General features: G+C 38.2%; 1 protein-coding gene across 1 annotated transcript in view; it reads right to left on the reverse strand.

Moving 5' to 3' along the window:
* The window catches only part of SLC13A1 (solute carrier family 13 member 1), a 91,697-nt gene that overhangs the window by 26,214 nt on the left and 38,734 nt on the right, over positions 1–26,749 (reverse strand). Inside the window, exon 7 of the mRNA XM_066362572.1 lies at positions 4,575–4,726. Coding sequence (XP_066218669.1) covers positions 4,575–4,726 — 152 coding nt within the window. The remainder of the gene's footprint in view (positions 1–4,574; positions 4,727–26,749) is intronic.

Here is a 26,749-nt window from a genome sequence, read left to right on the forward strand (position 1 = left end):
ACATTTATACAACTTATGAAGTGATCATCCTGATAAATCTAGCCCCATCTGACACAGGCACAGTTATTACAATATTATTGACTGTATTCCCTCTGCTGTACTTGACACTCCTGTGACTATTTTGTAACTGCCAGTTTGTATTTCTCAATCCTGTCACCTTTTCCACCTAGACCCCCCTTACCCTCCCCTCTGGCAACTGTGAAACTGTTCTCTAAATCTACATCTACTCTTGTTTTTAATTTCATGCTAGCCCCCGCCAGATGGATCAGTTGGTTAGAGCACCAGCCAAAAGTACAGAGGTTGCCAGTTGGATACCCAGTCAGGGCACATACAGGAACAGATTGATGTTCCTGACTCTCTCTCTCCCTTCTTCTCTCACTAAAATCAATCAATCAATAAAAATAATAATAATCCCACACCTCCACCAGACTCTCAGTAAAAACACCACTTCTGACTGTACCGTGTCCTGGGTCTAAGTCCTCCCATCACTCACAGCTAGCCTGTTCTGCCCTGTTATCATTTGTCAGCACTTGGTAATAGACTCCTCATTGGTCTCCTGTCCTCAGACTCATAGAATGCCAATCACTCTGCACATGCTATTCTAAACTGTGCAAAAAGAGACACAAACTATTCCAATGCCTCCCCAAAAGCCTTTTACAGACTTTTTGTGCTTTAATTATATCAATTATTTGCATTTGTTTCTTCAAAAGTATGGTGTTTACCTCTTTAAAGACTGAACCATGTTGTAAGGACAAGTTTCCCCTAGTGATCAAAGGGGTGTCGCCACATCAAGTAGCAGTTACAGCTACTGTCCTCTTACAGGACACATGTTCAGTTATGTTTCTAGGGAACTAGTTTTTAGGGAGACACACTTTGAGGGTTTGACTGATCTTGGTTTGGTTATCTTTCTGCTAAGCTGAACCTCAACTGTCTTGACTCTAATAAAACTCACCAGCATTTATTGAGCTATGCTACACACTATTCAAAGTGCTATTTCTTTCATGTAAAACACAAAACAACTCTTTAAAAGGATAAATATTATTATCTTTATTTTTTTCTGGCAAGATAACAGGCTTAAAGAGATTTGTCCAAGTTCACCTGGTTTGTAAATAGGTGTAAATAGAGTTCTGATTTAAACATAGACATTTTAAACCCTCAGACTGTGCTCTTTTTTTTTTTTTTTTAATTTTTTTAACTTTATTTAGTTTTTTTAGAGAGAGAGAGAGAGAGAGAGAGAGAGAGAGAGAGAGAAAGGGGAGGAGCAGAAAGCATCAACTCCCATATATGCCTTGACCAGGCAAGCCCAGGGTTTTGAACGGGCAACCTCAGCATTCCCAGGTCGACACTTTATCCACTGTGCCACCACAGGTCAGGCCAGACTGTGCTCTTAATCACTGTTATGTACCATTTCCATAGCAAGGACATATAGGACATGTGTACACAAAATATATGTAATTATCTGACAAGAGCTCAATTCATGTCACTTGACCTTTCTGCCCTGGATGTCATAAAATAATTGTTATAATGTTTTAAATTTTTTAATACTTTTCACATAGGTGTGTTTTGTCTAGACAGTTAGATGGACTATTCCTTCTGGTAGGTTTTATTTTTTTGCATTCTCCAAAAGATTTCCAAACAGTGTCTTGCACATTGAGAGTCCTTAACAAATATTTGTTGATTGAGTGAATGAAAGTCTGTTTTTATTTGCAGTAAATAGAGTTTAGCTTTTTTAGAATTCATTGTTCTTATTTTTTTGTGTGTACAAAAGAGAACAAAAACCATTATATCTAATATATAAGATAGATAGATAGATAGATAGATAGATAGATAGATAGATGGATGGATAGATACATAGGGCTTTGAAATTCATTATCCAATATTTCCCTCCCACAGTTTATTACTAAGATGAAGCTTTTCCTTAAATGTCAATGGTAGGAAATCACTGGCACAGGTGCCCTTTGAAGCTGGGTGACACCCAATATGCATTGATATTGCTCAAAAAGAATGCAAGCAGTGTCAAGAGAAAAAGTTGAAATTATTGTACTGAATTTGGAAATAAAGGGCAATTTCTCTCCAACTCCAAATATCTGGGCAAAAAATAAATACATCTATTTTTTTCCTAATGTTTTAGGTTTGTGAAACTTTTCCCAGTGAAACGGAATGCATTGATTTTATTATTGCTTTTGTATGCTGTTGTATTTAAGAAAAAGTTAATTAACTATCTACTTTGTTTAATATCAATTATATTTTGTCACATAAGGTAATGTTCCCTTTCTAGTCTAATATTTTTTATCAAGAGGGGATACTCGGAAGTTTTTATTTTTTTTTTTAGTTTTAATATAATTTCTAATGTTAAAGCAAACATGAAGAAAAATTATTGCTAAATTTAAAATATATTTTGAGCATTTTCTACATTTAAAGAGTACTCTGGCCAAATTCCCATGACTATGAGAATTAGAAGATTAGACAATTAGGAAAAAATAGTTACTGAAACATTTTGCTCAAAATACTACAATGTTCTCAATCTGTCGCTGCAAATAGAATAAGGCATTCAATAAGTCCAGGAACAGTTAACTAAAAGAAAGAAAATTTGGTAAGTACATTATACAAGAAAACCAAGACCAAGGGTAAACTCAATATGAATTCCTTTGATGGCATTAAGTAATTCCACGGGAATAGTGGAAAGCAGTATTTCTCTAACATCAACATCCATGAACCAAAAATTTGGTCTAAATCTTAGAAGAGATTTACCGAAGAGACTAAGATGTGGAAAATCTTTCTTTGGTGAATTCATGACAAAGAACAGAAATCTACTTTCAGAAAGGGACTGATTACATTTCCTGTCTTGAATTAGGGGGCAAATGCTCTCTGGCACTGTGAATTTCAGAAGCCTCACATAGGCCTAATGTCTTTCAAAGGTTCGTTTCTAAGCCGCCTGTTGAATATACACAATGAATGTGTACTCATAGAAACATGCGTGCACGTGGAGGTCTCCGTGGTATGGTCCCTTAATTTCTATTCCAGTTTTCTTGGTACAAAAGTTCTCATTCTTCCCAGAACAGAGAGTGATATATTTGAGTTCTGGATTTCTTGGAAAAGTTATGCAGGCAGAACATTTAGAAAATAATTTTAGAAAGCTCATAAATAGTCTGTGAGTCTGCTGCTTCGAGTATACCTTCCTTGCCTTTGCACCTAAATTTTTCTGTGATAAGGTCCTAAATCCTATTTCAGAGTATCACGGTGGTGCCCACTTTCCTGGAACTCTGACAATAATTTGTACTAGTCGTACTTAAAAATATACCTCGGAAGCAGAATCAGTTTGAGTTCTCACCTTAAAGCATGGTGTTTTAAACTATTGTTTCAAGTATAATGTCAAGTATTTTTAAAGAGTCGTCTCATTTAATTCTCACAATAATCATATAAACTTTGCTTATTTTAGATATGAAAAAAATTAACTCTTGGAGTGGATATTTTAGATATGAAAAAAATTAACTCTTGGAGTGGAATGTACTTTTTTATATTTCAAATTCACAAAGAAAGTGACTGAATATTGTAAAATTTTTTGCCCAAATGCTCTGACTATATCCACAGGTTCCTCATTTCTGCAATGGAGTGATAACTCAGTTCCAAACTTATATTTAGAGTCATACATCTGTCCTTAGAATACTTTATTACTGCCATTTCTTTTTCTTTCTTTCTTTTTTTTAAAATGAGTGAGAGAGAGAGAGAAAGGGAGAGGGAGAGAGAGGAGCAGTCAGACAGGAAGGGAGAGAGATGAGAAGCATCAATTCTTCATTGCAGCACCTTAGTTGTTCATCGATCACTTTCTCATATGTGCCTTGACCAGGAGGATCCAGTCAAACCAGTGACCCCTTGCTCAAGCCAGTGACCTTGGGTTCAAGTCAACAGCCTTGGGTTTTAAGCCAGTGACCTTGGGCTCAAGCCAGCTACCATGGGGTCATGTCTATGATTGCATGCTCAAGCCACCAATCCCACACTCAAGCTGGTGAACTCACACTCAAGCCAGGTAAGTTTGCTCTTAAGCTGATGACCTCGGGGTTTCAAACCTGGGTCCTCAGTGTCCCAGGCTAACACTTTATCTACCAGACCACTGCCTGGTCAAGCTGCCATTTCTTGTAATTGCTTAATTCTTGAGATCTTTTTGAATTCAAAGCCATGCCTTTTACAATTAGTACCACTATTTGACATTCATCATTCAAGTTTAAATACCAGTTCCCAAACCTTATATAAACTGTCCCACACAAATAATCCCTTTTTGTTACTTCTCCCATTTGCTGTATTATTTATAATTAAAATATATTCCTTGTTTGATTAGAATGGTCAGCCAGGAATGATCTCTTCTGAGCTGACCTGGGGAATCTGTAGGCATCTGTTAATTTACTTTGTCCTACATATTTAATTCTCAGTAGAAGGGAAGGTCTCTAGACCCATGAATAGCCTGATAGGGAACAGAGGAGTATTAACCCAATACAGCATCTTTTTCCTTGGAGTCTCTAAATTAGGTCAGTTGTGTGCTGTCCATTATTAAATCACTAATCCAGTATATTACTTACGTATTGAAATGTTCAGCGAAGATCAAGTTGGTGGAAGTACCAGTGATCGTTGTCAGCCCACCAATGGTAGATGAGTAAGCAATGCACAAACACATAAGTTTACACATCATGTGGTCCTTCTTTGTTCGGTATTTGGTTCTTGTGACTGCATTCTGTCCAACAAGAAAATGGACTGTGAGAACAGCTCTATTTGCAGTCATGACAAGCAGTAATAGCTTTGTTACAGATAGAATGTTTGTTTCTCCAAATTTCATATGTTGAAGCCTTACCCTGCAATGTGATGCTATTTGGAGATGCAGCTTCTGTGAGGTACTTGGGGTTACATAAGATCATAATGGTGGGGCCTTGGTCTAATAGGATTAGTGCTCTTTTAAGAGGAGATAACAGAGAGCTTGATCTCTCTTCACCATCTAATAACACAAAGAAGGCGACACCTACAACCCAAGGAGAGAGCCCTCACCAGACAACAATCCTGCTGCACCCTGATCTTAGACATCTATTTCCAGAACTATAAGAAATAAATTCATGTTGTTCAAGCCACCTGTCTATAGTATTTTGCTATGACAGCCTGGTAGTACAGCATGTATCTTTCCATCAATAGAAATGTAACAATATTAATATTTAACCTGAAACTCCTGAGATATATTATAAACACAGTCTTACTCATTTGCTCATGCTTCTTTCTTATTCCTGAACCAACCCTTTCCTCTGTTCTTTCCTTCTCACTATCACTCCCAAATCTCTCTACTGTTTTTCTGCTGACCTGGTGTTACGTGGTGGTACATCCCTAAGACTCTTCTAGGAGTGTTTCCCTATGTTGGTGGCTGGATAACTATCACATGCTGATGAATAGTCCTTCAATATCTTGGCCTTATAGATCTTTTTATTTTTAACCTTATTTCCAGAAACCCTTAACTCTTCTATCTCAGTCACCCTCTCCTATAGTTCCACTCTGGACAGCAACATATCCTCAAATGACTCCGTCTTGGGAATCACTAATTCTCATGCATTTTGTTTCAGAATAGGACTTCTTAGGGTGAAAGACAAAAGCAACTTCGTTTCTTTTCTTGCCCGTGAGCTATATTAACACTTCCTATTGGTCTGATTTTTGTTGTCCCTGGGGTGAAGTCTGGGGCAGAATCTATAACTTTTCTGGTCACTTGTTTAATAAAGTCTTTCAATCACATTTAGTTAAAACAAACAGCAACCTCATTTGAGTAGTTGAAATATACAGTTCTCCATTGAATAGTAAAGATCTCAAACCTTCTACCTTAGATCTCACCTGCTGTAAGGATCATAGTCGAAAGGAGATTGGCTTTATTTCTCTCTTCTAGCTTCAGTTCCTTCCATAACTTGCTAGTGTCAACTCCTAAACCCTTCCTATGCAGAGGATGGACAGGACTAGGAGAGGGGTGGTGAGGATCAGGAGAGGTCTTGTTTGACTGGTATGATGAAGACATGACATTAGTACTCTGTAGGTTTGATGACTGGTCCAAATGACTCCTACATCTGATAGGCTTTTAATGAATTTTTTTTAAGGAGAGGGAGAAAGAGAGAACAGACAGAGACAGAAAGAAAAGAATGAACAGTGATAAGAAGAATCAACTCACAGTATTGGCACCTTCATTGTTCATTGAATGCTTTCTCATATTTGCCTTGACCAGATGGCTTTAGATGAGCCAGTGACCCCTTGCTCAAGCCAGCAACCTTGGGCTTCAAGCCAGTGAACTTTGGGCTCAAGCCAGTGACCATGGGGTCATGTCTATGATCCCATGCTCAAGCCAGCAACCCCATGCTCAAGCTGGTAAACCCGCACTCAAGTCAGTGACCTTAGGGTTTTGAACCTGGGTCCTCATCATCCCAGGCCAATACTCTTATCAACTGTGCCACTGCCTGGTCAGGATCTTTTATGGATTCTTAAGAGATTTCAATCACTCAAATAATAACATTAGAGTCACGCCTTTGCATTATCTCCTTTGCAGATAATGCATCTTTTTCACATGATTGTTTATGATACACTTGTGGTTTATGCATATGATGGTCCACTCAAATCTCTTCAGGCTTAAGTCAACTTGCCTTGTCAAGAAATTCTCTTGGAGAAAGCTGGTTTTTCAAATGACCCCAAACACCACTTCTCCCATATGTTTCTGACATTTGGTCCATGGAAAATAGATACCTCTTCCCTGTAGGCAGTAAAAGTGCATCTGAAATTCCTTTAGGTAAGGGAAATTCAGTCATGGCCTTTCACTTTCAAAAATTTCAAGTGTGTGTCAAATACTAGTGCACTGACCTCTTCTAAGTCAAAAGAATAGATCTTGAAGTTCTCCAAGTGGTGGTTTCTCCATCTCACCATCTTGAGGTAAGTGGGAGGCTCTTCCGTTCCCTCCTCCTTGGTGATACAGGTTAGAGGGTGTAGGGGAAAGTATTCCAACTTGTTCTAAAGGAAGACTGTTTGTCAGCCTTCTTTAATTTTCAATGCTAAGTTTAAGCACCTAAACTGATGTTTAGTCATTCCCTTCGCAAGTCCTATGTAAGCGCAGTATGGGAATACTTGGTACTGCAGTTCCTCGGGGCCAGGAAGGGCCTCACTTCACCGCCTCACTGACAGAGAAGTCAGCTCCCTCACCGCAGCTTCTTCTCCCAACTCTGCTGTTGAGTTACTTCTATCCCATAATTACAAACACAGTGTGCTTAGCATGTAATAAACATATTTAAAGTTAAAATTGAATAAGTGATTAAATTCATGTTATTCTCACAATACAATAGGTTAGTATTGTCATTGTCTCACTCTACTATGAAGACATAGTAGAAGCCCGGAGAGGTTACGTGACTGCCCAAGGTCACAGAGCCTGGAATGGCAGGTTTAGATTACAGAACCTGAGCTCCCAGGTAGAGCTCAGCCACTACACCAAATTGCTTGTCCTCCCTAAATTCATTCTCTTTCTCATCCCACCAAGCCCTCTCAAATTTATCTACTTAAGTGTTTCTGGACTCTGTTTTTTTTCTGCTGTCATTACTGTGTTGGTCTAAGACTTAGACCATCATCTCTGTGGGTTGCTATAATAGCCTCCCTGTGGGCCTCCTTGTATCAATTCGGGCCTATTTCAGATCTGTTCTGCACATTACAGTCTTCTAAAAAAGTCTAGATGTATTTAAGAAATATACAAACAGGAGGCTCACCCTGCTCCACCGCTGAATGTGACATTGGAACTGAAAGATCTTTTTGAGAACTCATGATAGGAAAAATGTTTCTTCTCACTAAAAGCCATTTGGATATTTGAATGGCATTTAGTACGACAGGGTCATGTGAATTGAATTGTAATTTGCCTTTTACTTTCTAATTAACTTAAAGGTTATCTCCCCCAGGGGTATCTACTCTTTACTCCAAATAAATTAATTTACAAATGTCTCCTTTGCCTTATATTTCTTAGATGAAAATGATTTGTATTCTTTATGATAAAAGTTTCCATTGAGAATTTGAAAAATAAATGGTAAGTAAATAAAATAGCAAAATAAGTTTATAAATTTTTATGAGTGAAATTTAAGGTTTAAATATTACTTTATTATAACACTTCAAACACAAGCCAGAAAGGAATGTATAGATTGGATATTATTAAGTTGATAATAAGAATAAAAATTTAAAGATGTAATGTGTATATAATTTCCCACTATCACGTTAAAACTTTCAAAAATACAAAGGAAAAATTTATTTTATATAAAAACTTAATGGCAAATATGTGCATATATATACATCTATAACAATGATAAAAATGCACCAGAAGACATGAAATTAAAAATAAAAATAGAAAAAATATTAATTTATTTGCCATTCTTTACCCCTTATGGATTTTCTACACTTTTTTCTTTTATAAAGATCTCTAAAACATACATTAATTCACATTAGGTGATGTCTATGAAAATAACACAGACAACTTAGGCACAGATTAAAAACTTAAGATAAATTCAAATTCTGTAGTACTAATGCCACCATCCCCATTTCAGTGGAGTTGTCTGGGAGGTGGGATGGGGTGCACCACTTTTTTCTGGTTTTATCTAACCAGTAAACGTGAGTCCCACACAGTCAATTCTAGTGTTATTTTTGCTTAGGGCAGGTGATTGCTAGGCTAAGCTAGTTAAAGAGATGATACTGTAATAAGGCATAAAGATTGAGGACCAAGGGGCCAGTAGTAGAGGGCAGGGGCAGGAAAATAGAGCTCTTAGTGAGCCAGAGATGAGGTGCTGATTGAGCCAAATATGGCACAAGAGCTCCAGAAAGGAGTGTGGGATGGTCCTCAGCAGATTAGTCTCCAGCTCCACAGGGCAGTAGTTTTGATATGAGACCAAGGCTTTGACCCTAGCCTAAGAGGGAGGTGGAATCAGTCTTTGGGGGTAGAAAGACCTTGACTCTCACAGCATATATTTGCAGATAACAGCACAACAAAAAAATGACTGATAATGACTACATTCTTCAAAAGTGGAAAAGGAAGTGTGTGTGTGTGTGTGTGTGTGTGTGTGAGAGAGAGAGAGAGAGAGAGACAGAGACAGAGACACAGAGAGAGAGACAGAGAGACATGTTTTCTCCTAAGAGTTTAGGAGAGAAAAAAAAATCCAAAGAAAAAGTAAGAAGGAGAAGCAAAATATCTAGACAGTCAGAGGTGAACTGGCCAGAAAAAGTTTCCAGTGCTGGTACCCAAGGCACATTGTCATGGACGTACTGTGAGTGGACGCGCTTTTCTGGTATGTTTCATGGAACTCAATATACAGAGTGATGTAATTTTTAAAAATAAAAATATATCCACATACATATATTACATATATGGAGACTTTTTTTCCACATACATGTACATAATGTGCCTAGAAACTAGAAATAAGACTGAAATAAAATATGTTAAAATTTTAACAATGGGATTATGGGGATATCTACTACCTTCTGGATATTTTTTGTATCTTCCACAATCATAAAAAGTTTTTTAATATATGAAAGAATCATAGACTATTACAGCAGAGAGATATTTAGTTATTATCTGATACAGAGGCCTAACTTGTCAGAACAGCAGAATGAGTCTCAGTTTTGACATAGCTGGTGACCGCAGATTGAAATGGGAAGCCATGTATGAATTCCCTCTCGATAATTTTTCTTCTATTATCCCGCCTCCCAGAGCACTTTTTTTTTTTTTTACCTATGTGAGTGTTTAAAACTACATCTAAGACTTGATATTTAATTGCATTTCACACTGCATTCATCCAGGCAATTGTACCCTATTGTGTTTGTATTCAATCCTCATTGTGTCAGACATTTGTATTTCACATAAAAACATCTTAGACTTTGAACGAGTTCCACAAATTCTCCTAAGTGGTTAAAAAATTTTGTCTAGGACATGACCAAATTCAGAATCTTATGACATCGTCACATGGGATGGTGCTCAAGGGACCTTTCAAAAGAAAATTTCTGCAAGTCAGAAGTAACTCACTATTGCCACCTGGCGGCAGTTCAGCATTTCCAACCTCAGGGGCTAAAAACACCTACGTGAATCATGGACTTAACCAGTGGTCTCCACAGCGCTCTAGAACATAATTCATTTGGGTGAATATGGTATGACAACATTTGGGTTCTTATTTATATTTAAATAATTATGTAAGGCTAATTTCACAAAATATTAGTTCCTGCTAATCACGTTCTGCTTGCCAAAGACAGCAACTTTAAAATATTCTAGCTCTTATTGGATATTTATTTGCACTTATCATAATAATATTCATACGATACTACGCCTTGATTTCTAAGGTGTAGGCATTACAATTAATGTGAAGTGAGCTTCCTTTCACAGCCTCCTCCACCAATCACACTCACACATTTCATGTCTCATTCATCTTCTCATTATGGCTAGATAGTACTTATCGCAGAGTTTAATGCTCAGAATGTTGTCTAAAGTCTATTATCATCTTGGCATTTGGCTATATATTTTGCATCTTCCTCACCTCCTTAATTGTTTAGTTTTCTAAGTACATTTCACTAAATCACTGGATTTTTTTCTCAGTCTAGTTAAGTGATAGGATACCTAATCTATGTCAAATAGTCTACAGCTCCATTGTTGAGAACACACCTCTTCCAGAGCCTTCCTGCTTCTACACCAGGTTATTTTCTTCCCTCTAGACCTGCAATGGGCTATCTACATGTTAGCTTATCCTCTCACTTCATTGATAGTTTCATGACTATTGATTTATAGATTGGAAATAAATGTCACTCTGAATTTTGAAGGTATTTTTTTTTTCTTAGTGTCTCTGCGTTTCAAGTGTTGCCATAGAGAAGTCTTCAGCCATTTATATTTTTATCCTTTTTAAGGAATCTGTTTTTCCCCATTTCCAGAAACTTTTAGGGTCTTCACATCACCCACAGTATTATGAAATTTCTCTCTTTCTCTCTCTTTTAGGTAAGAGGAAGGGACATAGTGAAGCAGACTGCCACATGTGCCCGAACAGAACTCACCTGGCAACCCCAACTTGGGCCAATGCTCAAGGACTGAGCTATTTTTAGCACCTGTGGCAGATGTGCTCTAACAGAGCTATGCTTAGGGCCTTGGTGCCACGCTTGAACCAATTGAGGTACTGGCTCTGGGAGGGGAAGAGGGAGAAAAGGGGAGAGGGAGAGGGTAGAAGCAGATGGTTGTTTCTCCTGCGTGCTCAGACCAGGAATTAAATTCGGACATCCTTCTGCTGGTCCAATGCTCTGTCTATCCACTGAGCCACTGGCTAGGGCAAGTATTCTGAAATCTCAAAGTCTTTTTCTCTCTTGTGCTGGTATTCAGTGGGTCTTGTAGCCACAACGATCATCCTCTCCATTACAGATATTTGCTTGAATTTTTAATGCAATCTTCTTGTTTTTCTCTATTCTTTTTCTGAAACTCTTATTTTTTTTCTTGCTTCTTATTTTTCCTACTAAATTTTCCATTTATATCTTTATATTATACTTTACATGTCTATTTTACATTTTTTCTTCTTCCTGTTTTATAGAATGTCATTCATTCATATTTCACAAATGTGATTTCTTTGTTTACCTTTCTGAATAAGTTAATGAGCGTTTCCTTTCTTGTGTTTTTATCTTCTTGTACCATCTCAGCTTCCTGCAGATTTCTCTTAGATATTTGTTTGTTTGGGATGCTCTCTCTCCATGCCTGAAGTTGTCTTCAGGTATTCAGGAATTCTGAGTTGTAAGTCAGGGAAAAGCTGGTTGGAAGCTCTGTACTGGGGTTTCGGGATTTGATGTTGACTGTAGGCTTCAGTGCATTATCATCTGATTGGACCTTTTTGTGAGAAAACCCAATGCTGTATATTTTCATCTTATCTCTTGTGCGCATTGTATCCTTTAAGGAAGAAATTTATAATCTCCTGCCTTTGACACCTCCAGGGTGTAGGCCTAGCTAACAGAGCAGGTGGAGTGCCAAGTCAGGGTTCTCACTGTTCAGCATATAAACTGTCACTCAATGCCCTTATATTCATTGTGAAACCTTCCCCCAGCCCTAAACTGTGTCTTGTTCTCCTTACTCTCTGCTTCATCATGTCTAAAGACTACACTTCTCTTTGGTGGGGGAGGAGCAGTTGTATTCATGTTAAGTTGGGGAAGAAATTTGGATATTTAACTGTTTCATAAGTGTTTTTTACTTACCCCTACTTTTCAGCATTTTAAAAACTTGAAAGGCTACTGCCATTTAAATCAGGTTATTGTCATTCCTCACTGCTGGCTTGGGATGCCACTTCTGCGGGCTAACTGGATCATTTCCCACCCATTCTTTTACTTTCCAGCTTCCAAAATGCTCCTGCTATCTTCTCTGCTCTTGACATTTATCTAATTGTGAGTTATGACTTAAAAGGCTCATCTGTTCTTGTTTTAATAGAGATTCAGGATAGAGTGAAGATAAATGGGCCTATTCAATCTGCAATATTTCTCTTTTAACATTTAAAAAAGACCAAGAAATAAGTGAACATTAACTGGTAAGTGTTGCACAGAGTTTGGCTGTCCATTCATTGGACGATGATTTAGGTGAAAGGGGAGTGGAGAGGAAAAGCCCCAGTGTGCAGAGGGGCTGACACTGGCCCTATCTTCTTTGCAGCTGTCAGCTTATTGGGTTTACAGGGTATTGGGTAAGTGGCTAACAGGTTATGCTTTCTCATTTTAATGAAGCCAACTCTCTCATGATAGGCACATGGCTCTAAATGATTTCTACAGAAAGTGATTTATGAAAAGAAACGAGAATGAAGAGAATAAGTAAGCAAGCAGCAGAAAATATAAGAGGAGAGTCCTTTGCTCTTGACACAATCTCTTCATAAAGATCTGGTGAGGCTGTGATCAGTAACAACTTGAACAGCTCAGAGAAGGTGGTGACAAAATTGACGTTATCTATAAAGCTCCTTGAAATGTGAGTCATAGTCACTGTAGTTAATAAAGAATTATGTTGCATAGGGTGAGATGGGATAGTCATTTATACAATTCGAGTATGATGAATAGATAGATATTAAAAATTTAACACTCCAGGCATGAGGACTCTTCATAAAAATATTCTACTTTTTCAACCATGTTGAAAGTCAATTTAATTCAAGATTTATTTGCCAAAATCATGTTATTCTAAATGTTAAATATTTAGAAGCTTCACTTGTAATTTTTTAGTGAAGAGCAGACAGTAAAAATATATCTGATATCGGGAAACATCTTACTTTTTCTATAGTGGTAAAAATGACTGAAATAGTATCTAAATAATGTAGCAGGTTTCTCTATCCAGCTACATGATAAGTCAGATTCCATGGTAAATGAACCATTCTTTAAAATATTTAAAAGTGTCTTTAAAAATGTATCACTAAACTGATACACAGGTAAGAAATCAGCCTTAATCACAAAAAAGTGGAAGTGGCATCTCAGTGACTGAATAGGCACCTTTGTGACCTGAGGGTTTCAGTTTATTCTTGTGCAGGCAGAGTGGGACACAGGAGATGATGCCTCAAGTCCATCCTGTCCAGGGGACCGGACAGGAAAACATTCCCAAAGCTGGTGTCCTTTGAAGTAGACAGCAAGAAAATCTCACGCTGACTTCAGGGAAAACATAATATATGTTGAAAACTCGTAGCCACGAGCATTTTTTAACCTTAATTGGTATGTGTATTAAAATAAAAAAAAAGGCCCTGGCTGGTTGGCTCAGTGGTAGAGTGTCAGCCTGGCGTGCAGAAGTCCCGGGTTCGATTCCCGGTCAGGGCACACAGGAGAAGCGCCCATCTCCTTCTCCACCCCTCCCCTTCTCCTTCCTCTCTGTCTTTCTCTTCCCCTCCCGCAGCTGAGGCTTCATTGGAGAAAAGATGGCCCGGGCGCTGGGGATGGCTCCTTGGCCTCTGCCCCGGGCGCTGGGGTGGCTCTGGTCACAACGGAGCGACACCCTGGAGGGGCAGAGTAACGCCCCCTGGTGGGCGGGCCAGGTGGATCCCGGTAGGGCGCATGTGGGAGTCTGCTGACTGTCTCTCCCTATTTCTAGCTTCAGAAAAATACAAAAAAAAAAACAAAACAGAGAGTAATGGCGGGGTAGGAAGCGATACCGATAAATCTCCCCCAAAACTCAACAAGATCTTCAACCAGAAACAGAAAAACCTATACTTGGAGCCTCCAGATGCTTCGCAATACACCCAAAGGTATGCTTGAGTGAAAAATTGGCTAAATATATAACTAAACCCCGAAGGAAATAGGGAGTAAGAAATGCTCCGCCTTCCTCACTAACCTAAACAGGGCGGCTTTCTCTGGTAACTGTGAATATAGAAACTGAGGTGGGCAAAGGGGGTGAATAGATCCAGGCCGCAGCACAAATGGCCAAACCAGGCTGTGGCACGGAGATCCAAACCGAGGAAAAACTGATCCTGTGGCAACCCGGGCAATACAAGCTAACACTCGCGCCAAACCCAAACAAAGAAAGACAAGCGGGGCGGCCATTTTACCCGGTCTCCTGGTCGGCGTGCGCGCAGTTAGTGGGCGAGAGATTTCTTCCTAGGCCCCAAGAGTGGGTGCCCGTGTTGCCCCACGGAGAGGCAGGGTCAGAGGCCTTTCTGTGGGCCGAGGGCAGAGTCTCTGGGCAGCCCCAGCGCCCTGGGAAAGCCACGCACGGGAGGGAGTGAGAACTAATTCCAACGGTGGAAATTTTCCATGCTGGAGGGGGTTTCACTCAGAGGGAAACGCGGCCGGCCTCATATCCTGGTTTGCGCGCACTGATAGTGAATGAGAGATTCCTCCAAGTGCCTCGGCAGTGCGCGCCCGTGTTATCGCACTGAGGGGCAGAGTCAGGGGCCTTTGTGTGGGCCAAAGCGGAATCTCGGGCCGCCCCAGCGCCTTGCAAAAGCTGCGCACAGGGACGGAGCGAGACTCAATTCTAACGCTGCAACTTTTCCCTGCGGTTGTGGGTTTCACTCAGAGCGTGAGACTGCTGGCCGGATATCCTGGTCTGCGCGCGCAGCCAGTGAGTGAGAGTTTCCTCCAAGTGCCCTGGAAGTGGGCGCCCGCCTGTGTTACCGGACAGAGTGGCAGACAGAGCCAGAGGTCTTTGAGTGGGCAGAAAGCCCGCCTGATTATGCTAGCAGCTCTGACTGACTGAGCCTTACCCAGAGCCCTGTGCTGAGTGGAAATAGAGCGGGGAAGTTGCCAGCTCTTTGAGCCTCTTACTATCCAGGCAGAGGCAGCAGCAACCCCATAGCTGGATTATCAGGCTACTAATTGAGGAAGGAAAGACTAGGAGAAAGGCTCCAGGAACACGGACTCTCTCACTGTCGGAGCCTATAAATGCTAATGAGCCTCGACTGCCAACAAGACTAAAGCACAATACATGACATTGCCATAGAGACTTATCAACTGCAAGCCTCTACCTGAGCGTGCCAAAGGGACAGAACCCGGGGTACAGAGTCACCGACCAGGAAGAGGGAGAGAAAAGAAAAAGCAAGATGATAACCTCTCAAAATCAAGAATAATCTGCAGACTTTATAACCTATCCCATTTTATTATATTTGTTCGTTTATTTCTCTTATCTTCATTCTTGATACTTTTTTTCCTCCTCCAATTTGGCCGATTAACTCTCTGCCGGTCTTACTCTCTCCTCTCCTTGAACTACACTACCCATAAGTGTTACATCTCCCATTATCTTTTCTCTTCTCTTCCTTTCTCTCTATGAGGGTTGCACTCCAAAACCCTTAACTCTCTCTCTCTCTCTCCTTTCTTTTTTCTTCTTTTAGTGGTTCCCTCTTTTTTTCTCTCTCTCTCTTTCTTTTCTCCCTCTATATTAGTTTCTTCCTTTCTCCTTTACATCTCCTCTTATTCAAACCTCAATAACAAACAAATTATCTTATCTGGGACTCAAACTTATGTTTGTGGCATTTTGGGGGGGTTTTACTTCACCTTTTTAACTCACTAGCAGTGCTCCCATCCCTGGCTCTCCATTTTATCTAGTTCTTGTTCCACTAAATACAATAGTAATTTTTTAATTTGTCCCCCCATTTTTCCGTTTTCCTCTTATTCCTCTCATTATAACTCTTAGACAACCAACACCTAAAAGCAAATCATTTTATTCTTGACCCAAATTTTTTCCTTATTTGCTTTTTGTGGGTCCATAAGCTCTTTTTTTTTTTTTTTTTTTTTTTTTTTTTTTTTTTTTTTTTGCCCCTTTATTACTTTTCCCCAATTCAGGCCCTCCATCACAGGCATTGTTTGTTATAATTCACAGTTCACCACAAGATTTTCTCAAGAAAGAGGGGAGAGGAGAGGAGAGGAAAAAAGGAGGGGGGGAATAATTTCCTTTTTTAAAAGTTTTTATTTTATTTTATTTTTCTTTATTTCATTATTAATTTTTTTTAAAAAAACAACTCTTTTCGATTTTTTATTTTTTTATTATTTTTTTAACTTTTTATTCTTTATTAAATCTCATTAATACTATCAACAAAACCACCCTCAGATGCCATTAAGGAAGAGAAAATCAAATATCATGGATACAAAAGAAAGAGAGGTAACACAGCTAGATGAGGAAAAATCTATGGAGAAAAAATTTAATATATTGGAAACCTTGGAGCTAAATGACAGAGAATTCAAGATAGAAATCCTAAAAATCCTCCGAGATATACAAGAAAACACAGAAAGGCAATTTAGGGAGCTCAGAAAACAACTCAATGAACACAAAGAATATATGTCCAAGGAAATTGAAACTATAAAAACAAATCAAACAGAGATGAAAAACTCAATTCACGAGCTGAAAAACGAAGTAACAAGCTTAGCTAATAGAACAGGTCAGATAGAAGAGAGGATTAGTGAAATAGAAGACAAGCAACTTGAGGCACAACAGAGAGAAGAAGAAAGAGACTCAAAAATTAAAAAAAAATGAGATAGCCCTACAAGAATTATCTGACTCCATCAAAAAGAATAACATAAGAATAATAGGTATATCAGAGGGATAAGAGAGAGAAAATGGAATGGAGAACATAAACAAATAATAGATGAGAACTTCCCAAGCCTTTGGAAAGAACTAAAGCCTCAAGTTCAAGAAGCAAACAGAACTCCAAGTTTTCTTAACCCCAACAAACCTACTCCAAGGCATATCATAATGAAATTGACACAAACCAATAGCAAAGAAAAAATTCTCAAGGCAGCCAGGGAAAAGAAGAATACAACATATAAAGGAAGGCCCATTAGATTATCATCAGATTTCTCAGCAGAAACTCTACAAGCTAGAAGAGAGTGGACCCCAATATTTAAAGTCCTGAAAGAGAGGAACTTTCAGCCATGAATACTATACCTACCCATCAAAGCTATCCTTCAAATATGAAGGAGAAAGAAAAACATTCACAGATACAGAAAAGATGAGGGAATTTATCATCAGAAAACCCCCACTCCAGGAATTACTAAAGGGGGTTCTCCAATCAGATACAAAGAACAAAAAAAAAACAGAGCCACAAGTAAAAGCTCCAAGAAGAACACAATAAAACCAAATTTAAACTGTGACAACAACAAAAAGAAAGAGGGGGAGAAGATGGAGATTAACAGTAGCAAAGGACGATGGAGTGCAAAAGTACTCACAAAATAGTTTGCTACAATGAACAGGGTAGGGACCCTTTTCATTACTCAAAGGTAACCACCATTGAAAAAACCACCACAGAAGCACATGAGATAAAAAAGATAGCAACAGAGGAAAGATGTATGGAATACAACCAAATAAAAACAAAAGATAGAAAAACGAAAGAGAAGGATCAAACAAGACACAAAACTAACAGAAAGCAAGATATAAAATGGCAATAGGGAACTCAAAAGTATCAATAATTACACTAAATGTAAACAGATTAAACTCACCAATAAAAAGGCACAGAGTAGCAGAATGGATTAAAAAAGAAAATCCAACTGTATGCTGCCTACAGGAAACTCATCTAAGTAACAAGGATAAAAACAAATTCAAAGTGAAAGGCTGGAAAACAATACTCCAAGCAAACAACACCCAAAAAAAAGCAGGAGTAGCAATACTCATATCGGATAATGCTGATTACAAAACAGGAAAAGTACTCAGAGACAAAAATGGCCATTTCATAATGGCTAAGGGGACACTGAATCAAGAAGACATAACAATTCTTAATATATATGCACCAAACCAAGGAGCACCAAAATATATAAGACAGCTACTTATTGATCTTAAAACAACAACTGACAAAAACACAATCATACTTGGAGACCTCAATACACCACTGACGGCTCTAGATCGGTCATCCAAACAGAGAATCAACAAAGACATAGTGGCCTTAAACAAAACACTAGAGCACCTGGATATGATAGACATCTACAGGACATTTCATCCCAAAGTGACTGAGTATACATTTTTCTCCAGTGTACATGGATCATTCTCAAGAATTGACCATATGTTGGGCCACAAAAACAACATCAGCAAATTCAAAAAAATTGAAGTTGTACCAAGCATATTTTCTGATCATAAAGCCTTGAAACTAGAATTCAACGGCAAAAAAGAGGGGAAAAATCCCACAAAAATGTGGAAACTAAACAACATACTTTTAAAAAATGAATGGGTCAAAGAAGAAATAAGTGCAGAGATCAAAAGATATATACAGACTAATGAAAATGACATTATGACATATCAGAATCTATGGGATGCAGCAAAAGCAGTAATAAGAGGGAAGTTCATATCACTTCAGGCATATATGAACAAACAAGAGAGAGCCCAAGTGAACCACTTAACTTCCCACCTTAAGGAACTAGAAAAAGAAGAACAAAGACAACCCAAAACCAGCCGAAGAAAGGAGATAATAAAAATCAGAGCAGAAATAAATGAATTAGAGAACAGAAAAACTATAGAAAAAAATTAATAGAACAAGGAGCTGGTTCTTTGAAAAGATCAACAAAATTGACAAACCCTTGGCAAGACTTACCAAGGAAAAAAGAGAAAGAACTTATATAAACAAAATCCAAAATGGAAGAGGAGAAATCACCATGGACACCGTAGATATACAAAGAATTATTGTAGAATACTATGAAAAACTTTATGCCACTAAATTCAACAACCTAGAAGAAATGGATAAATTCCTAGAACAATACAACCTTCCTAGACTGAGTCAAGAAGAAGCAGAAAGCCTAAACAGTCCTATCAGTAGAGAAGAAATAGAAAAAACCATTAAAAACCTCCCCCAAAATAAAAGTCCAGGCCCTGACGGCTATACCAGCGAATTTTATCAAACATTCAAAGAAGACTTGGTTCCTATTCTACTGAAAGTCTTCCAAAAAATTGAAGAAGAAGCAATACTTCCAAACACATTTTATGAGGCCAACATAACCCTCATACCAAAACCAGGCAAGGATGGCACAAAAAAGGAAAACTACAGACCAATATCTCTAATGAATACAGATGCTAAAATACTAAACAAAGTACTGGGAAATCGAATACAACAACATATTAAAAAAATAATACATCATGATCAAGTGGGATTCATCCCAGAATCTCAAGGATGGTTCAACATACGTAAAACGGTTAACGTAATACACCATATCAACAAAACAAAGAACAAAAACCACATGATCTTATCAATAGACGCAGAAAAGGCTTTCAATAAAATACAACACAATTTTATGTTTAAGACTCTCAACAAAATGGGTATAGAAGGAAAATATCTCAACATGATAAAGGCCATATATGATAAACCATCAGCTAACATCATATTAAATGGCACTAAACTGAAGGCTTTCCCCCTTAAATCAGGAACAAGACAGGGTTGTCTACTCTCTCCACTGTTATTTAATGTGGTACTAGAGATTCTAGCCAGAGCAATCAGACAAGACAAAGAAATAAAAGGCATCCATATCGGAAAAGAAGAAGTAAAGGTATCACTTTTGCAGATGATATGATCCTATACATCAAAAACCCCAAAGAATCCACAAAAAGACTACTAGAAACAATAAGCCAATACAGTAAGGTCGCAGGATACAAAATTAACATACAGAAGTCAATAGCCTTTCTATATGCCAACAATGAAACAACTGAGAAGGAACTCAAAAGAATAATCCCCTTCACGATTGCAAAAAATAAAATAAAATACTTAGGAATAAACATAACAAAGAATGTAAAGGACTTATATAATAAAAACTATAAACCATTGTTAAGGGAAATCGAAAAAGATATAATGAGATGGAAGAATATACCTTGTTCTTGGCTAGGAAGAATAAATATAATCAAGATGGCTATATTACCCAAAGCAATATACAAATTTAATGCAATTCCCATCAAACTTCCAATGACGTTTTTTAAAGAAATAAAGCAAAAAATCATCAGATTTATATGGAACTATAAAAAACCCCAAATAGCCAAAGCAATCCTAAAGAAAAAGAATGAAGCTGGGGGCATTACAATACCTGACTTCAAACTATATTATATGGCCACGACAATCAAAACAGCATGGTATTGGCAGAAAAATAGACAATCAGACCAATGGAACAGAATAGAAAGTCCAGAAATAAAACCACATATATATATATAGTCAAATAATTTTTGATAAAGAGGCCAACAACACACAATTGAGAAAAGAAAGCCTCTTCAATAAATGGTGCTGGGAAAACTGGAAAGCCACATGCAAAAGAATGAAACTGGACTACAGTCTCTCCCCCTGTACAAAAATTAACTCAAAATGGATCAAAGATCTAAACATAAGACCTGAAACAATTAAGTACATAGAAGAAGATATAGGTACTCAACTCATGGACCTGGGTTTTAAAGAGCATTTTATGAATTTGACTCCACAGGCAAGAGAAGTGAAGGCAAAAATTAATGAATGGGACTACATCAGACTAAGAAGTTTTTGCTCAGCAAGAGAAACTGATAACAAAATAAACAGAAAGCCAACTAAATGGGAAATGATATTTTCAAACAACAGCTCAGATAAGGGCCTAATATCCAAAATATACAAAGACTCCTAAAACTCAACAACAAACAAACAAACAATCCAATAAAAAAATGGGAAGAGGATATGAATAGACACTTCTCCCAGGAAGAAATACAAATGGCCAACAGATATATGAAAAGATGCTCATCTTCTTTAGCTATTAGAGAAATGCAAATCAAAACGGCAATGAGATACCACCTCATACCTGTTCGATTAGCTGTCATTAGCAAGACAGGTAATAGCAAATGTTGGAGAGGCTGTGGAGAAAAAGGAACCCTCATACACTGTTGGTGGGAATGTAAAGTAGTACAACCATTATGGAAGAAAGTATGGTGGTTCCTCAAAAAACTGAAAATAGAACTACCTTATGACCCAGCAATCCCTCTACTGGGTATATATCCCAAAAACTCAGAAACATTGATACATAAAGACACATGCAGCCCCATGTTTATTGCAGCATTGTTCACATGGAAACAACCAAAAAGCCCATCAATAGATGACTGGATAAAGAAGATATGGCACATATACACTATGGAATACTACTCAGCCATAAGAAATGATGACATCGGAACATTTACAGCAAAATGGTGGGATCTTGATAACATGATATGAAGCGAAATAAGTAAATCAGAAAAAACCAGGAACTGCATTATTCCATACGTAGGTGGGACATAAAAGTGAAACTAAGAGACATTGATAAGAGTGTGGTGGTTACGGGGGGGAGGGGGGAATGGGAGAGGGAAAGGGGGTGGGGAGGGGCACAAAGAAAACAAGATAGAAGGTGACAGAGGACAATCTGACTTTGGGTGGTGGGTATGCAACATAATTGAACGACAAGATAACCTGGACTTGTTATCTTTGAATATATGTATCCTGATTTATTGATATCACCCCATTAAAAAAATAAAATTATTAAAAAAAAAAAAAAAAAAAAAGAAGATAAACAGAACAATTGAAGGGGGGAAACAGGTACTGGAACCCAGAGAGCAGGAGGCAGCTTAATGTGAGATGAAACTGAAAATATAGGATGAGACAAGCACATATGGGATGTTGTTGACCATATTAATGATTTGAGTTTGTCTTAAGCATAACTGAAAGCTGCTGGAAGGCTGGAGTATGGAGTGTATGCAATATGAGGTTTGCATCTGGAAAATATCACTATTACTGTAGCACATGTGAAAAACAGATTAGAGAAGGGGAAAGTAAACTTGGAAAAACTAGTAAGGAGGTTACTGTAGTGGTCTAAACAAAAGATTATGGTAACCTAGACTTTCTGGTGGTGATGAAAATGGAAAATTTTGGATTGATTTAAGAATATTGAGAAGGTAAAAATTTGATACAACTTGGTGATGAACTAGATATATAACATAAGGAAGGGAAGGTGTTAAGAATGATGCCTGAGTGTTTGGTTTGCTTAACTGAATAAATGGGGCCAACTGTAAGATTGATGCAGGACATTGTTCTTCCCCCTCTCCAGGCACATGGAACCATGGTCATGGATCCTAACTGCAGGCCATGAGATAAAGGGTAGTAAAACTGTAATTAAGGTATCACTAAGAACAATGGAACTGAGTCACCAGATATGTATCAAGGAGGGATAATACAGAACAGTGCATATCCTTCCCCCTACTTCCTGCTCACCTGCTTGCTTGCATGTAGATGGAAAGTTTCACTTGAGTGACTGCCTAGGGCTTAGTTATTCAAACTGCAACCCCACCCACCAGTGCATGAAACTTTCACCAACTAGCCGCCTTCAATACTGCCTCTGTAGTGTAAATAATAAAGGCTATGTCTGCTCCAAAAAAACAAACAAACAAAAAAAAAAACAAACCAAAACAACAACAACAAAAAACAGTAATATAATTCAAAACTCTTCCATGCAGCTGCAACTCAGGACTAGAGGAATTCCCATAGATGTTTCAAGGAAAATGAACATTTCAATATTTAAAAGCACAAAGCATACAAGAAAATAAGGTAACAAAAGTAAGAAACAACAGGAAACAAAAATAAGCCAAAGAGAAAGATCCACAGAACTTCAAACACTACAGTTAGATACAAAATATAAGTCAATTTATTTATGATTAACATAGTTAGAGAAAGGATGGAAAGTATGAGTAAGGAGAAAGAAACTATAAAAATTACCAAGTAAATCTTAAAAAGAGACAAATAGAATTTATAGGAATTGCCTGAACAAGCAGTGGTACAGTGGATAGAGCATTGGCCTGGGACACTGAAGACTCAGGTTTGAAACCCTGAGGTCACTGACTTGAGTGCTGGTTCACCAGCTTGAGCACAAAGTCACGGGTTTGAGTGTGGGATCATAAACATAACCCCTTGGTCACTGGCTTGAAGCCCAAGATCAATGGTTTGAGCCCAGGGTTGCTGGCTTGAGCAAGGGGTCACTGGCTCATCTGGAGCCCTCTGGTCAAGGCACGTATGAGAAAGCAGTTGATGAACAACTAAGGTGTTGCAACTCTGAGTTGATGCTTCTCATCTCTCTCCCCTCCTGTCTGTCTGCCTGTCTCTCTCTCTCTTAATAAATAAATAAATAAATAAATAAAAATTTATAGAAATTAAAATTTAAATAACTGAATTTAAAAACTCAGTGGGTAGGTTAAATAGCAATATAGACATAGACGAAGGGAAAATTAATGAACTGGTAGATAGATCTGAAGTTATTCTTCATAGTGTAGTCCCGCAAGACAGAGAAGAAATGAGATGTTAGGAAGCATGGAAAAGAGACTGAGACAGATCCAGAAGAAATACTGGGGAAAGAAGCAGATGGTCACTTCTCCTGTATGCCCTGACCAGGAGTCAAACTCCAGACATCCACATGCCAGGCCGACACTCTATCACTAAGCCAACTTGCCATTGCCTTAACTTAAAATTTTTATTTTTAATGGTTTCAAATGTCCCACTCAATATAACACCCTCTACATACCACATCATGCCCCCTCAGGTCCCATACAAAGTTTCTCTACCCCCATTCAACCCTCTTTGCCTTCCCTCCCCTTTCGTTTCCCTCTGGCTATTCTATTTCTTTCTTTTTTTTTTTTCCTTTTGTATTTTTCTGAAGCTGGAAACGGAGAGGCAGTCAGACAGACTCCCGCATGCGCCCGACCGGGATCCACCTGGCACGCCCACCAGGGGGTGATGCTCTGCCCATCTGGGGCGTTGCTCTGCCACAATCAGAGCCATTCTAGCGCCTGAGACAGAGGCCATGGAGCCATCCTCAGTGCCTGGGCCAACTTTGCTCCAATGGAGCCTTGATTGTGGGGGGTGGGGGGGAGAGAGACAGAGAGGAAGGAGAGGGGAAGGGGTGGAGAAGCAGATGGGCGCTTCTCCTGTGTGCCCTGGCTGGGAATCGAACCCGGGACTCCTGCATGCCAGGCCGACGCTCTACCACTGAGCCAACCAGCCAGGGCTGGCTATTCTATTTCTTAAGCTGAGGTATGATATATCCCATTTTGCTCATTTTATTATTTCTTAAAAATTATTATTACATTTTATAAATAAGTATAAAATATTTCATAATTAATATATATAAAACAATTTGGAGACAAAATAAATGCATTTCCTTGTTAAGAAATGCCATTGAAAGATGCATAGAAAAACGTTGCTGAGATTTTAAGAACAAAATACGGTATTAGAATACATTAGTGTGGGAGGTTTACTGTATAATTAGAGGAAAGTACAGATGCTTCCAACATGGCTGAGCTTATGTTATTTGCTTGAAGATATATGAAGACTAGATATCATCAACAGTCAATCATTTCTTTAAGGACAAAATGTTTGTGGAAACACAGCTAATTATAGCCATCAATGGAATTAGGCTTTGACTATAATAAAAATTGAAATCTGGAGTGAGGTGATGTTTACTGGTTGCTGCTACAGTTCCCTTTCTTAATGAATGTTAAATAAAACCTTTATTCCAAAGTGAATTTATGTCACAACTGTTGCCACCCACTTCTTTCTTCTTTTAGAAAATACACCTGGCAGAATTTCAGATGGATTAGGTTTTAAACACTTGTCTATATCCAGGCATTTACCTTCACTTTAGACCCTTTGCAGATCATACTGAATTTCCATTCTATGTCAGAAATTTAATCATTTCTCCTGATATAATACTATTGAAAATGAGGCTTCTAAATTCTCAGTTGAATGGAATAAGTTCTCATAGTTGGATTAGTGAGTGGATGAGTTATGATTTCTTTTAAAAGTTCAACTTCACTTTGTGGTCTTAGAGGCACAGAGAACTGCCAGGTTCAAAAAGATCAAGTCAAGGGCCCCACACTGCCAGCTCGGAGCTGAACATCGACTGAGAGTCCAATGCAAACCATGATCATTACAGCTGATACTACTCTGCATGACTGAAATCTCTCAAGACTTGAGTAGAACTCAAAATTTTTACCAAAACAAACAAACAAATAAATGAGGTGATGTGTATGTCAATCAACTATATAGATGGGGAAATCCTTTTATAACAAATCCATTAAATCACCATGATGTACACTTTAAATATCCCACAATTTATTTTAACTTTATTCAGGTATAATTGACAAATAAAATTGTAATATATTTAAAGTGAGCATCATAGTGATTTGACACATGTATACATTATTAAAAGATTACCCCCATGCCTAACCTGTGATGGTGGCGCAGTGGATAAAGTGTCGACCTGAAACACTGAGGTCGCTGGTTTGAAACCCTGGGCTTGCCTGGTCAAGGCACACTTGGGAGTTGATGCTTCCTGCTTCTCCCCCTTCTCTCTCTGTCTCTCTCTCTCTCTTCCTCTTTCCCTCTCTCTCTTCTCTAAAAATTGAATAAAGTCTTTAAAAAAAAAGATTTACCCCATCAAGCCAATGAAACATTCATCACCCACATATCTCACATACCATATTTTTTAAATTATTGAGATATTCAAGTACTACTCCCCTATCAATCTCAGCCATGCAATAGTGTTATCAAGTGTAGTCTCAGCCATGCAATAGTGTTATCAACTGTAGTCACCACATTTTACACTAGATGCTCAGACCTTATTTACTTTATAAACAAAAGTTTGTATCCTATTATGAGCCTCTCCCTATTTATTTAATCCACCAGCCCCTGGCAACCACTTGTCTCATCATTGTTTTTATGAGTTTTCCTTATTTATTTATTTATTTAGTTAGTTAGTTTTAGATTACACATGTAAATGATACGATGTAGTATTTGTCTTTCTCTGTCTGGTTTACTTCACTTAGAATAGTGTTTTTAAGGTTCATCCATGTTATTACAAATGACAGAATTTCCTTCTTTCTCATGGCTGAGTAATATTCCATTGTAAATGTATGTCACATCTTGTTATCCACTCATCCTTTGGTGGACACTTAGATTGTGTTCATATCTTGGCTAGTGTGAATAATATTACAAGGAACATTGCTACATATAATGTTATGTAATGTTATGCATATAAATCTTTGAGATAGTGATTTAATTTCCTTTAGATAAATACCCAGAAGTGGGGTTGCTTAATCAGATGGTAGTTCTTTTTTTAAATTTTTTGAGGAACCTTCATACTGTTTTCCATAGTGACTACATCAACCTGCATGGGATCCCTTTTCTCTATATTCTCACCAGCATTTGTTGTCCCTTGTCTTTGTGCTGCTCTTGTGATTCCTAAAGAATGTGGGGTAGTCTGTGTGTGTGTGTACATGTGTGTGCACGTCTCATCACCTTTCTATAAACCATAGGATTTGGCTGGA

This window comes from Saccopteryx leptura, chromosome 2 (assembly GCF_036850995.1).
Source record: "Saccopteryx leptura isolate mSacLep1 chromosome 2, mSacLep1_pri_phased_curated, whole genome shotgun sequence".
Classification (NCBI taxonomy): Eukaryota; Metazoa; Chordata; class Mammalia; order Chiroptera; family Emballonuridae; genus Saccopteryx; species Saccopteryx leptura.